The sequence below is a fragment of the Erpetoichthys calabaricus genome, chromosome 17 (assembly GCF_900747795.2).
Source record: "Erpetoichthys calabaricus chromosome 17, fErpCal1.3, whole genome shotgun sequence".
Classification (NCBI taxonomy): domain Eukaryota; kingdom Metazoa; phylum Chordata; class Cladistia; order Polypteriformes; family Polypteridae; genus Erpetoichthys; species Erpetoichthys calabaricus.
The window spans coordinates 11855545-11871833 of record NC_041410.2 but is presented as its reverse complement, the minus strand read 5'-3'; the positions used below and the strand labels follow the sequence as shown (position 1 = coordinate 11871833).

At 36.7% G+C, this 16289-nt stretch overlaps 1 protein-coding gene across 1 annotated transcript in view; it reads left to right on the top strand.

Annotated features, from left to right (window-relative positions):
- The window catches only part of LOC114667367 (protein GPR108-like), a 46982-nt gene extending 34363 nt beyond the window's left edge, over nucleotides 1–12619 (top strand). The window contains exons 12-18 of the mRNA XM_028822640.2: nucleotides 1187–1304; nucleotides 2207–2337; nucleotides 2908–2951; nucleotides 3650–3699; nucleotides 4467–4550; nucleotides 6468–6589; nucleotides 10011–12619. Of these exons, the coding sequence (XP_028678473.1) occupies nucleotides 1187–1304; nucleotides 2207–2337; nucleotides 2908–2951; nucleotides 3650–3699; nucleotides 4467–4550; nucleotides 6468–6589; nucleotides 10011–10098 (637 nt within the window). The 3' untranslated portion in view covers nucleotides 10099–12619. The remainder of the gene's footprint in view (nucleotides 1–1186; nucleotides 1305–2206; nucleotides 2338–2907; nucleotides 2952–3649; nucleotides 3700–4466; nucleotides 4551–6467; nucleotides 6590–10010) is intronic.
- The last annotated feature ends 3670 nt before the right edge of the window (nucleotides 12620–16289 follow it).

Genomic DNA, 16289 nt, shown 5'->3' with positions numbered 1-16289 from the left:
GCAGGAGCGTTGGGATAAGTGCATTCGAAGTGGAGGAGAGTATTTTGAGGGTGACTAATAGTAAATCTTTTACTGCAATAAACGTTTCTTTTTTAAAACATTCACCATATTTTTTTGATTACACCTCGTATATCAAACCAGAGTTGACTGCTTGGGTCAAAAATAAATCTTCAGATCATAATATATATTGCTACCTTTGGAAAGAAGCATACAACTCCTGTTGTCTGTCCAATGGTGTGTTTTATTTTTGGGTTGCAGAAGTCAGTTTACAAAGAAAAAGCAAATTTGAAAGTCATTACATATTTGTGGCTGGGTTGATGTCTCCCATATAATTTTATTTGCCTTATAGAAAGTGAATTAAACATAGCTAGAGCAGTATAGATGTATTGAAAGGGTGACATTACAGTAAATCCCTCAACCCCGATACCCTTAACTTCTATTATAAACACAAGTGAACGCTAGGAATTTTTTTAAAATTTATTAAAAAATCCTTCACCTTAGAGCACAATTTAATGCGGCAAATTAATACCATGATTGTGAAGAAATGTTTATTTTGAAAAATACTGAACTTGTATTTTAAATCATGTAAATACAAGAAACTACCATAATTACCAAACACATTTTATGCATCATATTGGAAACAATTAAAACAAAAAAAATTTTTTGAAAGTTCACAAAAGTACAGCCTTTTGTCCGTTAACAAGATGACTAAAATTAACAATGATGTAAGATTTGGAAGTGTTGATTTTCACCCTACCACTTTACACTTCCCTGTGAACAGTTAAGGCTACACGAGTGTAACAGAAAGACATCATTTGCACACAGCATAAACTTCTGTAATCGTAAGGTTTCTTTTTAGCAGCGTTAAAGGGCTTAATACTTTTTCAGAATAAACCTTCAACCCAAACTTACACAGCAAGAACTATTTTAAGCCCTGTGTCAGTATCTGTTTGTGACCTGATAAGAGATGAAACAAAAGAGGAGAAGAACTAAATTAATAAATTTTGTCAATTTAACCTCCTACATCAGTCAGTTTCTTTCCAAAATTGTCAGTTAGAATGCCAAATGCATGTACAGCAGTGACCAAGATACACAGTACAGTGTTAGCTTAACTGTATAAACATCTTTATCAAATCTTCTCAAAAATATAATCGTTTTGTAATTGCATTTCATTTTGACTTCATAGGCTGAAAGGTGCTTTACTCTTCATTACCCTAGCCCTCATTGGAACTGGATGGGCTTTTGTGAAATATATTCTGTCAGATAAAGAGAAGAAAATTTTCATGATAGTCATCCCACTGCAGGTAAGGAGGGTAATCTGCTCATGGAAGTATAGTCCATAAATGTACTAGTTATAATCTGGAGACAGTGGGGAATTACAGTATGTACATATCTATTACAAACAGTTGTTGCTTTATTATTCACCCCATTTCCTTGTGATGGATTTCAAACAGTGTGTGTGATGTATTAGAGATTTTTAAATTATTTTCAGAAGTGATCACGATATACTTTAAAATTCAATAACTTTATACAGAATTTCTCTCTCTCCTGTGTTAAAACACCCTCTGGATTTCAAGTAAGCATATAGTAGCAATGCCAGGTGTTTTTTTTTTTTGGATAAACTCATTTTTTGATGTTTTGGAAAATGTGCACTACTGCTTCAACAGTGAAAAACAGAGAGCATCCAGCCATCCATCCATTTTCCAACCCGCTGAATCCGAACACAGGGTCACGGGGGTCTGCTGGAGCCAATCCCAGCCAACACAGGGCACAAGGCAGGAACCAATCCCGGGCAGGGTGCCAACCCACCACACGCACACACACAACCACACACCAAGCACACACTAGGGCCAATTTAGAATCACCAATCGACCTAACCTGCGTGTCTTTGGACTGTGGGAGGAAACCGGAGCACCCGGAGGAAACCCACGCAGACACGGGGAGAACATGCAAACTCCACGCAGGGAGGACCTGGGAAGTGAACCTGGGTCTCCTTACTGCGAGGCTACCACTGCGCCACCGTGCCGCCCAAAACAGTGAGCAGTGGTAACAAAATACATTGATTATTAGGTCTCCTGATCAGAACTATATTTTTTCTATTTCTTTTTGTAAATTAGTGTTGCTTGAATATGATCTTGTGTATTTATCCTCCATATCTCAATTGCCTGTCATGAATAAGTTAGATGAAGTTACATTCTCTCATCAGGTGTTGGCCAATGTTGCATACATTATCATAGAGTCAACGGAAGAAGGAACTAGCGAATATGCCCTTTGGAAAGAAATTCTTTTCCTGGTTGATCTCATTTGCTGTGGAGCCATCCTGTTCCCTGTGGTCTGGTGAGAAATCATTTTGTTACCACATCAGTATCAGTGCCCTGACTTGTAACCAGTACATTTATTATTGTTAATATAAAGTAAAGCTATTTATTCATTCTGTCAGTTTCACTTCTCATTTCATCCTGTTCGTGGTTTGTGGTAATTTAAAGTCTTATCCAGCAGATTTTCACAAAAAAATAGATTTTTTTTTCATGGATGTTGGTCTAATTTAAAACAATCAAATTACCAACACCTCATTTTTCAACTAATTTTTTTTGATACCAGTTATAAGAATTTAGCATGTTAGACAGAAAATAAATTTGAAGCTCAAGTCCTTTTAAGGACTGAGCCATCTGTTGGACTACCATGCTTTCCAACAGTCAGTCTGTCTCAAACCCACTAAATGTATGGCAGAGTCATGAGGATTGGGGCCTGTCATAGAAGCAATGGGTGCAAGCTACGAAATGGCACTGGACAGAGCACCAGGTCATTATAGGGCTACCTCCCAACAGTAATGTCGTTTTTCATATTACTTTATCTACTGTTTTTGTGACACCAAAATAGTGACTGTTTGGTTTTTAAACATTTTAGGTCAATAAGACATTTGCAAGAAGCATCAAGTACAGATGGGAAAGGTAATTACTTATACAAAAATGTATACATGTTTAAATTTATCCTGAGCCACCTGGATGTTTTAGCAGCTTGAAACAAGAAACCCCTAGAAAAGATTGGCCTTGCTAGCTCTACATTGGTAAGCCAGTGACATTACGTCACAGTTGTTCCATGATATAACAGTAGTTTGATGATTTGTGCTTGGTAGTGTATATCACACTTATATTAGTTTAACTAAATTTAACAGTTCTTTATGTTTTTATTGATAAAATGCACTGAATAGCAACCATTAATCCTATTTATATGATACAATGAATAGCTTGTTTGAATGCAGAAACTCAAACTTCTGACATGTAAAAAGCTGTATAGATGCATCACATTCAGTGCCAAGCAAGAATTTATTTTTAGTTGTGCTTCCAACTTGAAATGTGCAATTCTGCATTGTTTGAAATGCTTATTTCAAAATGTATTTTTAAAAAATCAGAATAGCAGATAAAGGATAAAGTGGACTTTGAGTGGCCAGTTTGGTTGTAGCATAAACTTTTTCTTTTTTTATATTGATGTTAGTTTTAACAATCCCAATTGGTGCTTCCCTTAATATTGAATTAGTATAAATCCTGTTATAGCATAATACTTATAGCTTAAGAAGAAATCTGTGAAAACAAAAACCTTCAAGAACTGTAAGAGAACAAAGCTAATTTGTTCTTACTGTTTCTTATAGCTGCAGTTAACTTGGCAAAGCTGAAGCTCTTCAGGCATTACTATGTAATGGTAGGTATCTGTCTTGAATTTCCCTTAAATAACCTGTATTTAAAACCAACCTATACAGACTGTTGTCTATTTCAATAACAAATCAATACGCATAGGAATATTATGACTCAGTTAATGTTTCATATGGTCCAATTTCCTGATTTACCTTTACAATTTTTAATGTATAAACACTTCCTTGGGCTCTTGAAAAATATTGCAGATTTCTGTAATTAAACATTTACATGAGGTCTGTAGAAATAGGAAGCACTGCAGACTAATATATTGTAAGTGCCCACCTTTTAGCACTCTGTATTTACTGGTCATTTATTTACCCTCTCTAACATTTTACTTTTGTAGTGTTGTATATAGATGTAGATATATGGATATATAATATAGATATAGATATTATATATATGTGTATTTGTGTGTGTGTATGTATGTATGTATGTATGTGTGTGTGTATATATATATATGTATGTATGTATGTATATGTGTGTATATGTATAGAAGCCAGCATTTTTCTTAATCTCTTTTGTTTGGCACAGTGTCTTCTGTGACTACTAATTAAGCTGTTGGATATTCCACTGTCCATGTACTCAACAGTTTGTAGTTCATTATGTAATGGACAGCATTAAGGGAAACTGGTCTATATAAAAGCATTTCAGAAACTTTCAAAGAGTAGTCTTTGGTTGGTGGTAGACATTTTAACCTTTATTATCACGCTTGTTAATGTAACTGCAAACTTTCATTATGATAGCTTCACTTTTTTATTCTTATGTTTTTTGTAGATAGTATGTTATATTTACTTCACACGGATCATAGCAATTCTGCTCAAAGTGACTGTCCCATTTCAGTGGCAGTGGTTTTATGAGGTAAGCCAAAAAAAAATATTGAAACTTACTTGTAACTGGCATGATCTTTCCTGGCTGCTTTTTCCTTTTCCTTTATGGTATTGTTTTGCTGTTTCAGAAGTGTGTACAGATTCTTTGACTCTTTGGGAACAGAACAAAGCATCCTGAACTTTCTTTTTTGTTAAACAGGCCAAAACAGATTTATTTTGTTTAATCACCATTTACTCAGTGGCAAGTGACCAGTTACATAAATGATTTAAATGACATGTTATGGGTGTTCTTACAACCCTAAATGAACTGAGGCACAGTTTTGAACGGACACAATTATTTGTTTGCCAACTCCTGATTTGAAAGTTCTTGGATGAATGAATAAAGCTAAATTAGCAATCTTTCCTATATGTTGTCCATTGAATTTAAGTAGTGAAATGGTGAAGTAACACACATCACTAAAGATTAAGCAGACTTATGGCCAAGGCTAGGCTGTGGGACTACGAAACAGACTACCAAGGTTTGCAACTGAAACCAAGTTTAGATATCTTTTAAGAATCAGGAGATGGAAAATCAAGTAAATGTTAAGTTCCCCCTTGGGACAAATTGTCTATTCTATCCATCTCTGTCTGTCTCTATACAGTGTTTCTCTGCCTGTCTATCAGTCATGCCTATGGATTACCACTCAGTCCATCAAACTTATTTGTGTGACTCTCTTATTTATAAAATTGCTCCAAAAATGTCTCCGCACTTCCAATTCTCCAGCTTGGATGCTGCCGGTGGTATCAAATTTTAGGTCCACTCAATTAAATTTGCCGCAGGACTTTGACAGGTTACTCATAGAGCACAATTTTCTTATAATTGGGTGACCTCCCTGCTACAGATTTTGTTACTTGACATAGATTATATGATTTTTTAAAAGCTGTAATGTACATTTTCTTCATTTATGCATCTGTTTTAATTTAACTTTGAAAAAGAACAGTGATAAGTTCATACTTATTCTGTCTAGACATGTTTCTGCTTCTTTTCTAACATAATTATGAAAAAATCAGTTATTGGTTGAAACTAGTTGTGTACCATTTGAAATAGCAGTTTTGAAGGAAATCGCTGCAGATGAGCAAGGTGGTGATCTCATATAGTGACACTGCGTGCACTTTTGAACTGCAAAATTTCTGAAAAGTTTTTATAGTTCTTCATGGAATAATTCAGTCAGGGCATGTTTTTCTAAAATTATCATTGTAAGAAGGAATTGTCCTTTAGTGCTGTTTCCATGACCTTTTCATCCCTCCTCAATTATAAACACTGTTTCCATGATCTGTTCAAGCTATTTGCTCTGCAGCTGATATAAATTTGCTCATTTAAGATTCCACGTTTTCATTGTTAAAATGTTAGTCTTTGTATCTACAGCTGTTATTTTTGGTTGGTCTCTACAATGATGCGTACAGATATGCTTTTTCACATGTCTGTATAGCCGAACCTGAATTCATGCTGAAGAGAATTTTGGCTTCTAAATGAGACCCAAAAAATTAAGTTGGTGATTACCAAATGAGAGAGAAAAAAATGTCAGTTAAAACTTTCACAACTTGTGAAAGGTGTGCTTTGGGTTTTTAGTGTGTGCTTTGTACTGCTACATGTCAACTAACTCCTTCATTTAAATATAATCCCATTTTATTTTCCCTGGGCTTGCCAACTAAGAAAAGAAGGGTGATGCCACTGCTGTAAATCTGGCAGGTGCTTTTCCATTGTATGGAATTTCAACCAAAGCAGGATAAAAGTGGATTAGAAAACTAGTACTGCAAAGTTGTCAGGGGCTTAAAAGAGGCTTAACATACTCACTCTTCACCTTGGAATGTTTTCTGGTTGAACAATTTTTTCCTTGTTTTTCCTCAGGTAGGTGAGAATTGATCCATATTTAAAGGAAATATATTTATTAATTGTCTTCTCTTTTAGCTATTAGTAGAAGTTTCCACGCTTGTATTCTTTGTCCTAACTGGATACAAATTCCGTCCTGCATCCAACAATCCGTACCTGCAGCTGCCTCAAGATGAAGAAGATGTTGAGATGGATGAAGTGTAAGTTCCAGTTTAGTCTGTACTTGTGTTGTTCATTTTTGTATTTAGTTGTCCATTTAAAATTCTTTTAAAAAAAAAAAAATGTAGAGTCAGCATCATGTTAGTCGAAAAACTGGTAAAGTGAAAAATAAGCTGAATTTAGCATACTATATAGCAGACCTGGCACACCTAAACGTCAATATTCTTAGGATGTTTGCACACCAAGCCTAAAGTCTAACACATTTAAAAGAGTTTGAAATAAGGATTCTATTATACATTGCATTTTTACAACTCATGAGAGGAACACAATGGTTCACGGAGACCACACATACTGACTCCAATATAGCAACACTCCCCAGTGTCTTCAGATTATGCCTTTTGAAGTTTAAAAATGGTATCTTCTGTCTTACATAAATAAATACCCCACTTAATAGGGAAGAGTTCAACATTAATTTTTTTAGTCACAATTTTCCTGAAGGTGTTCACAGATTTTTAAATGATAAATCAGTCATCACTTTATGTGTGATTGGTTTCCTCAAACGTTTTTCGCTGTGTTTTTGAGTGGTGGTCAGTGATGGTTTTAGCCAACACCTCTCAAAAGAAACTGACTACCTTGCACTGAAGCAACTGTGTTGTTCTGCCCCCTTTTTTTAGTTTTTAGAATTTATTGTGAATGATATTACTACTTTATTTTATAACTAAAGGTTTCACTACTTTTTAACATGAGTTGTTAACTCTTCACAACAGTAACAACAACAACATTTATTTCTATAGCATGTTTTCATACAAATGTTGTAGCTCAAAGTGTTTTACAAGATGAAAAAAGAAAATTATAAAAATAAGATTAGGCAATAATAAGTAAGGTCCGATGGCCAGGAGGACAGAAAAAAAGAAAAGAAAAAAAAACTCCAGAGGGCTGAAGGAAAAAAATCTGCAGGGGTTCCAAGGCCATGAGACCACCCAATTCCCCCCCGGGCATTCTACCTAACATAAATGATCTCAATCAGTCCTCATGGTTTACAGGCTTCATGTGGAAGAATTTGATGATGTCGGTCATGTGGACCTATGGCCTTCGATCCATCAATGTAGGGACGGCTCGATCCATCAATGTAGGGACGGCATGATGCACTGATCAGGTGGTGCCGGCGGCACAGATTACGACCACAGAAAACCAGAAAAAGAACAGCAGAGAAAGTAGGGGTTAGTACGGATTGTGGCGCCATTAAAAAAATTATAATTAAATGCATATACAGAATATCAGGGTTACACTAAAATGAATATATGAGAAAGCCAAATTAAAATGGGTGGAGTGGTGGCTCTGAGGCTAGGCAAATTGGAAAGTTGCCGGTTCGAATCCTGTACATGCAAAAGTGACTCTACTTCATTGGGCCCTTGAGCAAGGTCCTTAACCTGCAATTGCTCTGTCCTGGGTATGACGTCAATCTGCACCCAGCCCTGCATGTAGGCCCTCTAAACTGCAGGGAAAAACCTGGGAGTTGGTGGCAGAATTGGCACTCCAGCCACCATAAAAGACCTCCCACTGCTCTATTCCATCTGAACTAGTGTGGTGCTGAGGTGTCACTCATTGCATGCCTGCACTCGGGTCCTAATCTGGGATCCTGAGTTGGTTTGTCATGTGGTGGGTGTGGCAATGCACTGTATCAGCGCCTGCTCCTAACCTCTCATATTAATTGGGTTTTTAGCAGTTTTTTAAATTGCTCCACTGTATTAGCCTGGTGAATTTCTATCGGTAAGCTATTCCAGATTTTTGGTGCATAACAGCAGACGCAGCCTTGGTAGGAGGCAGGTAGTGTGTGTGCAGTGTCTTCTGCCTGAATTGATAGGCCATTCACTTCTAAGTGATAATGTGTGTCTTATTTGTGACAGATACATTAAACTGGCATGAATGTGACAAATCCATCACTATCTCAACAGCCATATCCTTTGTCAATAATATTTTATCCTTACTGCATATTATAACAAGTTCAGTTTGTTTGACTTTATAGTATATAGCTTTGTATTTCACAGTAAACTTTGAGAATGACTAAATTCTTTATAAAAAATATGCTGGTTTTGAAATGAACTCCTCCCAAGGCAGTCTATTATTCTTTTAACTCATCTTTGTTTCATGACTCTTTTCAATATATAGCTGTCTACATTTTGCCTGTCTTTGCCATTCCAGTGGAGCAGAGAATGCAGTATATCAGGCTTAGTGGATTTTTTTTCCCGTTTTCTCAGTTCAAGTCTTTTTTTTTTTTTTTTTGACACTATACAGAACACGTATTCCATAGTAACATACATTTAAGGCACACTTTGACTGCAAATATTGACAGCTTTGGGCCTGGAGGACATGGAGTTAGTGAAATCTTGAGATATGGGCAGTGCCAAAGGGGACCAGATTCTCAAAGTCACCATCTGGTGATATTAAAAAAAAGTTTTAATTTTGTTAATCTAAGCCCTTTTGCTCTTCTCAAAAACTTTGAAAATAGCCTAATTTCAGATTCAGTCCAGTATTTTGGCTGATATTCAAATATATCTTGCAAAACAAAAGTTTGCCAGATATACGTGGAAAAGGGGTCTGTCTTTGAACTGCTTTTCCCAAGGTTTCTCCCATTTTTCCCTACAAGGTTTTTTTGGGAGTTTTTCCCCTGTCGTCTTAGAGAATCAAGGCTGGGGGGCTGTCAAGATGCAGAGCCTGTTAAAGCCCATTGTGGCACTTCTTGTGTGATTTTGGGCTATACAAAAATAAATTGTATTGTATTGTATGTACATGTCATCACACGGGTCTCTATTTTATTTTTGTTTCCATTAACCATAACCTATCTGTCCGAATGCTTTCAATTACTTGACTTAGAAACTGAGTTAACAGACTCTTGGGAATCATTTTAGCTGCACATGTAGTAAATTACTACTCTAATTACGTGGCATAAAAGCAGGCAGACAATGCAGGTTGTTTAGTTGTGGCTTTGGATGTAGGATTTCAAATCCTGAGGATGTGGGATCAAAACCTGCTACTGACATTGTGTGACCCTGAAGAAGTGACTTCACCTGCTGGTGCTCCAATTGGAAAAACAAAAGAAATGTAGCCAATTGCATCCCATCACTTTAGATAAAGGTGTCAGCCAAACAAGTAAATGTAAAGCTTGAGAAAGTTTCCATAGGAATATGATGTTCCATTGCTGCTGCATTTACAATACAATATTTTTTGTATAGCACTCTTCACTGATTGCAGGCACAGAATGCTGTAAATAATTCTCAGGTACAATACAAGTGTAGATTATGCTAATTCCTAAATATGGAACTGGTACATATATAACTGCAGATTTGTTAAAACAAGCAAGGAATAAGATTAAGAACTGAATAAACATAAATGGAAATCATCAATATCTGTCACTTAGATTTGTTCAGTTACTTACTTGTATTTCATCATCTTTACTTTTAGCTTAACAGAGTCTGGCTTGATGGAAGGACTATCCAAAGTGAAGAAAATTTCAAATGGAAGAGAGAAATTCCGTGATTCTACAGTATGAAACAACTTTTGTGGCAGTCCTAATTAAATCCGAGAATGCAGAGCCAGTGATGGCAGACTTCCACAGTCTATGCACACAAATGCGGGATTATTGCAGTCATTTTCTTGTGTGGATTGTTTTTGCTTCACTACTCTTTTTTTCTTTGTTTGTTTTTGGAAAATGCTAAATTTAATCTCACTTGTGCTGTGAGAACTTGTCTGTCTGGGTTACTGACTTAACAGCTACAGCACATCATGAGTGTGCTATCATAGGTACACTGCAACTGATGGGTGAAAAGCACATCTCAGTGATTTATAGCTTTGAGCCCAGAAGTGTCCACACGTTTGTACCAATGAGATTCTTTAAAAAGGTGGAAGAAAAGGACTAGTCCATGTATATAATGAGGTTGCTTTGCTAATATCCTGGAGTTACATGCATTCCTGTCTTTATTCCTGCCATCCTAAAAGTGAGCTCCAAAGAAAGTGCAATGGAGAGGAATGGCTGAGGTGCAGTGAGCAGAGACGAAAACACACAGAGACTTTGGAAGATCAGCCCTTTGCTTCATGAGTGTCGGTTAATAATGAAAACCCAAGCACCAGGTTATTTGGTGCTGCTATTCTGCTTTTTTCTTCCAAGTGCCCAAACGTTCTGAGCATTCAGTTAGAAAGCTGCAGTTCAGAAAGAGGGAATTCCATGATGGCTTTTTAAATCCATATGGAGATTCCATTTGTTTTATGATTTCCCTTTTTGTCCCACAGATATCTACGGATATCTTTTTTTTTTTTTTTTTTTTTTAAACTGTTTACTATAAACGGACTGATCTGTGCTTTAATAATGATGCTATGGTATTGGGGAACAGATTTTTGTAACCAGCAAACATTGTAAATAAAATTTGACTTGAAAATTAAAGCCTTTTGGTAGAGGGAATTAAAATTCCTTACCTTAAATTAAAAATCCTTGACAATCTTTGAGTCTGCATTGCTCATGAACTCTGATTAACATTTGCAGGAAACCAGTTTCCTACTGTTTACAACAATTGGTACCTCATTACTGCTCGCATGTGCGCGTCTGACGGTGGCCGTCACTTTTCTGATTAGAAAAAGAAAGTTTTACTTAGACTGTAAGATTTTAATTCCAGTATGCTGAAAATATATATAATTATGAATTCTTTATTTTTTCCCTCTCATATGAAACTAAAATGAAGAGCAGACTTAGAAAAAAAAAAAAAAACACTTGTAGAAGTGTGCTTATCGAGAAAAGCTAATATTAGATTGCTTTATTTTCATTTTCTTCTCTTTAAAGCTATGCACACATGTACAAAGTTTGTATAAATATGATGTACAGCTACATAAAAATAAGGTTGACTTTATATATGGTACTATAACCTACTTCATCATTTTACAGCTATTTGGGAAACTTTTTTTTTTTCCAGTACTAAATGTTGAATATTTTCGATTTGCATTTTATAGCTTTTGAGAATTTTATCCACGCCACATGTCATATTTACAGTTGTTGAAATGGCCAAAACGCAGCCCTTCTTTGGAAGTCTAGGCAGCACTCTTCCCAGAGAAAGGTATCTGTTTATGTAATATTATAAACCACTTCTGAATGATGATGAGCTTTCTTATTACTTGTTCAATTTAACTATATTTATTTAGTTGGGGCATTCTGAGGGAGCAGTGCAATGAAAAACTGTTTGACTTCTGTGAGGCTAAAAGTTACATTTCACAAAGCACTTCGTGTAAAAGAAAAATGGATAAACAACCAAAAAGTAATTTCACCAATTCCTTATAGAATATGGGTGTTAGCCATGCAGGGACTTGTGAATGCAAAGATTATATCTGTATATTGTAATTTTTGTTGTTGGTCCAAGGGAGAGAGTCGCACCTCTGATGTGACACTGCATTTCAGATTATTACTAATTTTTTTTAGTGTGTGGACACCATATTCAGGCATTTAGAAGTACATTATTTCATAAATAATAAATTGTTAACCTTCTGAAGTGCACACTAGTATCCTAAGAATTCTTGCCACTCAAGTGGGTGTTAGCCATGCAGTGACTTGTGAATGCAAAGGTTATATCTGTATGTTGTAATTTTTGTTGTTGGTCCAAGGGAGAGAGTCGTACCTCAGATGTGACACTGCATTTCAGATTATTACTAATTTATTTTAGTGTGTGGACACTATATTCAGGCATTTAGAAGTACATTATTTCATTAATAATAAATTGTTAACCTTCTGAAGTGCACACTAGTATCCTAAGAATTCTTGCCACTCTCTTCCCAGCAATGTCACAAGTCTTTTATTCTTAAGCAAGTGTGTAGCCCTTTACAGTGACCACTTTCCCCCAAAAGAAAAAGGAATCTCTGTGGTGGATGATAATGTTAAAGAAATACTTGAGGTTTTGGATTTAATATAAAAAAATCAGCCATGCTTTCTGTAAACTTGGTTACCTTACACTTCAAATGTGAAATGCCTGTTCTAATTTAGTATATTTTTTAAGTCTAATAAATCCAGCTGTGCAGTTGCTTCTTTGAATTGACCTTTTGATGTTTTAAATTTGTTCTTTTTTTCAAAAATGAGGATAGCATTTGAAGACGGGAACAATGAAAATATGAGTAGCTGTACAAACCACTGGTGACATCTGCTTTAGGAAAGGGAGAGAGAAAGCAGTTTTAAAAAATGGTGCCCCTGATGATGCTACAACACAGAAGAGTGTTACCTGCTTATTTAAAGGTACTTTGATTGGCTCATGAACATTCATTGCAAAACAAATCAGTCAAATCAAATTGCCCATTTCAATTGTTTCCCTATTTTTTTTTTTCTTGGATTGCACTAGGAAAATGTGTACGCAAATGTTTTTCTGGCAACAGTGCATGAGTTATGTTCTTCCCTGACTTTTATAACTTTTGTTTCCTTCGCCTGTTTTCAATACTTAATATAGGAAATGCATCCGTTCAAGTCACAGGCAAGGTCATTTTTATTATCCCTGAAAGGGGAATTGAGTTGGTCATGTGCATAACAATCCTATAACTAAACAAGAAAAAGGAAAGGGACAGTACACAGCCAGATAGTAGCTGATCTTTACCACTGAACAGGCTAATTAGAGTATTTTTTGCATAGAATTATTTATATTTGAACCCAGTTATTTATCTGCCTGTTATGTTCATGCTTTGAAGCATAATTTCAGTTTGAGCAGACATATTTAAAAATACACAAACCTAATCAAACGGATAACTCTGTAAATGAACACAATTATAAAATACAGAAATTTAAATGTGAAGTAATTTATATAGCAAATTTCAACAAAATTGTTTTTTTTTTTTATTTGTAGTCCGAGCACAATCAGAAAATCTCATCAACATGAATTCCAAAAGATATATCCAGCTAGTTTTCCAATTATAAGTAGGTTGTGCCCCACTGTATTATTTCTTGTTGAGAAGGAAGTAAATGCTGATTGATTTCTACATTTACCATACAAAACGTGTTGAGACTCATTTAATGAAATGTCAGGTGGTTTATTTGTTGTCACTAAGTAGCCCCTTTTGTGGGTTTGTGTGCGTTGCAAAGGACTGCCAGCTTGTTCTGAGATGGTCACCTGCTGGGGTTGCATGAGAAGCGTGGCAAACAGTGTGCATGTTTGGAGTGTGTATATCGATGTCAGCTTTAGCTTTTACTGGCAGAATAAATGGAAATGTTTTCAAGTAATGTTCCATATTTAAATTGGCGCCAACCTATGTTTGGAAACAATACTAAAGGCTCTTATTTTCATAAAGACCTATTTTTTTTACTTTTATCAATTAGTTTCATATCTGTACAGATTTAAAAAAAATTTTTTTTGCAATACCAGGAATTAGAAAGTATAGTTATAGTGTGTCAGAAATGGAGTTATACTTTTTGTTAGAATCAAATTTATTAATTATGTACAGAGGTGGCCAAAAATATTGGCAGTCTACCGCCGTTTAAAAACCAATCACATTTTTCCGTGAAATAAGTTTAAACTGGCAAAAGTAAGCCGTGACCATCATTCTTTACCCCATAGAAAAAACTCTTTATTTTTCATTCAAGACTTAATATATTTCAAGAAATAAAACCGATGAAAATGGAATCAACAAAATTACTGAGACCCATAACCTAAGTTTTTGTAACACGCCATTTTGGGGCAGTCAGGTACTTTCTGTAGCTCTGAATAACACCTCAATACCTCTCAACTGGAAACTTGGGTTTCATGGGTTCCTTCTCCCAATGGTGAGTTTCACCTCTTTCCATAGATGGATCATTTGAGTTCAGATCAGGACTCCTAGCAGGCCACTTCAGAACATTCCAGCGTTTTTGTTTCAACCATTCTTGGGTGCTTTTAGTTTTGTGTCATTATTCTGCTGGAGGACTTGCTCTAAATGCCATGATAATCCTCCGATTTCATTGTGCCCCGTACAGGATGAAGGTACCCAGTGCCAGAGGGCAGCACAGCCACCTTCCCTGCCCATTTTCATGTGTTTCATCTTCTGTCAACATAGAGCTGCTGTGGCTTACCAGAAAGTGTGCATTGAGTTTCATGTGTCCAAAGGACTGTGGCTTGTCAACATGCAGTTTAGCAAACTCCAGTCAGGCTGTTCTGTGTCTCTCTTTCAGAAGTCACTCTTTCTGGGTCTCTACCATGGAGCTCACTTTCATTCAGACAGCAGTGGGTGTTGCAGATTGAAACTGTACCTTGATCTTGGAAACCAACCTGCATCTCTCGATGTTTTTCATTGGATTCTTTCTTTACCATTCAAACTATGCTTCTGTTCAATTTTCCGCATATGGTCATGTCCAGGGACGTTGGCTTCAGTGGAAGGGTACCACTACTTATGGGCACATCTCTGTGATCACTATGACAGCACACAGCCATGTGTAAAGCTGTTACAGGTGGCAGGATCCATTCATCCATTTTCTAATTTTGTTTTCCATTACAATTAGCCAGACAATATTTGGCTATTAGGCAAGAACCATCTGTGCGTGGGATGAATGGCCATCACAGACCACATTCACTGCTGTTCGTCTTTAGAGTACAGTATCTCACTAAAGTGAGTACACCCCTCACATTTTTGTAAATATCTTTTCATGCGACAACACTGAAGATATGATACTTTGATACATTGTAAAGTAGTCTGTGCACAGCTTGTATAACAGTGTAAATTTGTTGTCCCCTCAAAATAACTCCACACACAGCCATTAATGTCTAAACTGCTGGCAAAAAAAGCGAGTACACCCCTAAGTGAAAAATGTCCAAATTGTGCCCAATTAGCCATTTTCCCTCCCCGGTGTCATGTGACTCATTAGTGTTACAAGGTCTCGGGTATGAATGGGGAGCAGGTGTGTTAAATTTGGTATTATCGCTCTCACACTGTTATACTGGTCACTGGAAGTTCAACATGGCACCTCATGGCAAAGAACTCTTTGAGGATCTGAAAAAAAAAGAATTGTTGCTCTACATAAAGATGGCCTGGGCTATAAGAAGATTGCCAACACCCTGAAAATGAGCTGCAACATGGTGGCCAAGACCATACAGCGGTTTAACAGGACAGGTTCCACTCAGAACAAGTCTCACTGTGGTCGACCAAAGAAGTTGAGTACCCGTGCTCAGTGTCATATTCAGAGGTTGTCTTTTGAAAATAGACGTATGAGTGCTGCCAGCATTGCTGCAGAGGTCAGCCTGTCAGTGCTCAGACCATACTCTGACCGTACACTGCATCAAATTGGTCTGCATGGCTGTCATCCCAGAAGGAAGCCTCTTCTAAAGATGATGCACAAGAAAGCCCGCAAACAGTTTGCTGAAGACAAGCAGACTAAGGACATGGATTACTGGAATCATGTCCTGTGGTCTGATGAGACCAAGATAAAATTATTTGGTTCAGATGGTGTCAAGCATGTGTGGTAGCAACCAGGTGAGGAGTACAAAGACAAGTGTGTCTTGCCTACTGTCAAGCATGGTGGTGGGAGTGTCATGGTTTGGGGCTGCATGAGTGCTGCCGGCACTGGGGAGCTACAGTTCATTGAGGGAACCATGAATGCCAACATGTACTGTGACATACTGAAGCAGAGCAAGATCCCTTCCCTTCGGAAACTGGGCCTCGGGGCAGTATTCCAACATAACAACCCCAAACACACCTCCAAGATGACCACTGCCTTGCTAAAGAAACTGAGGGTAAAGGTACTGGACTGGCCAAGCA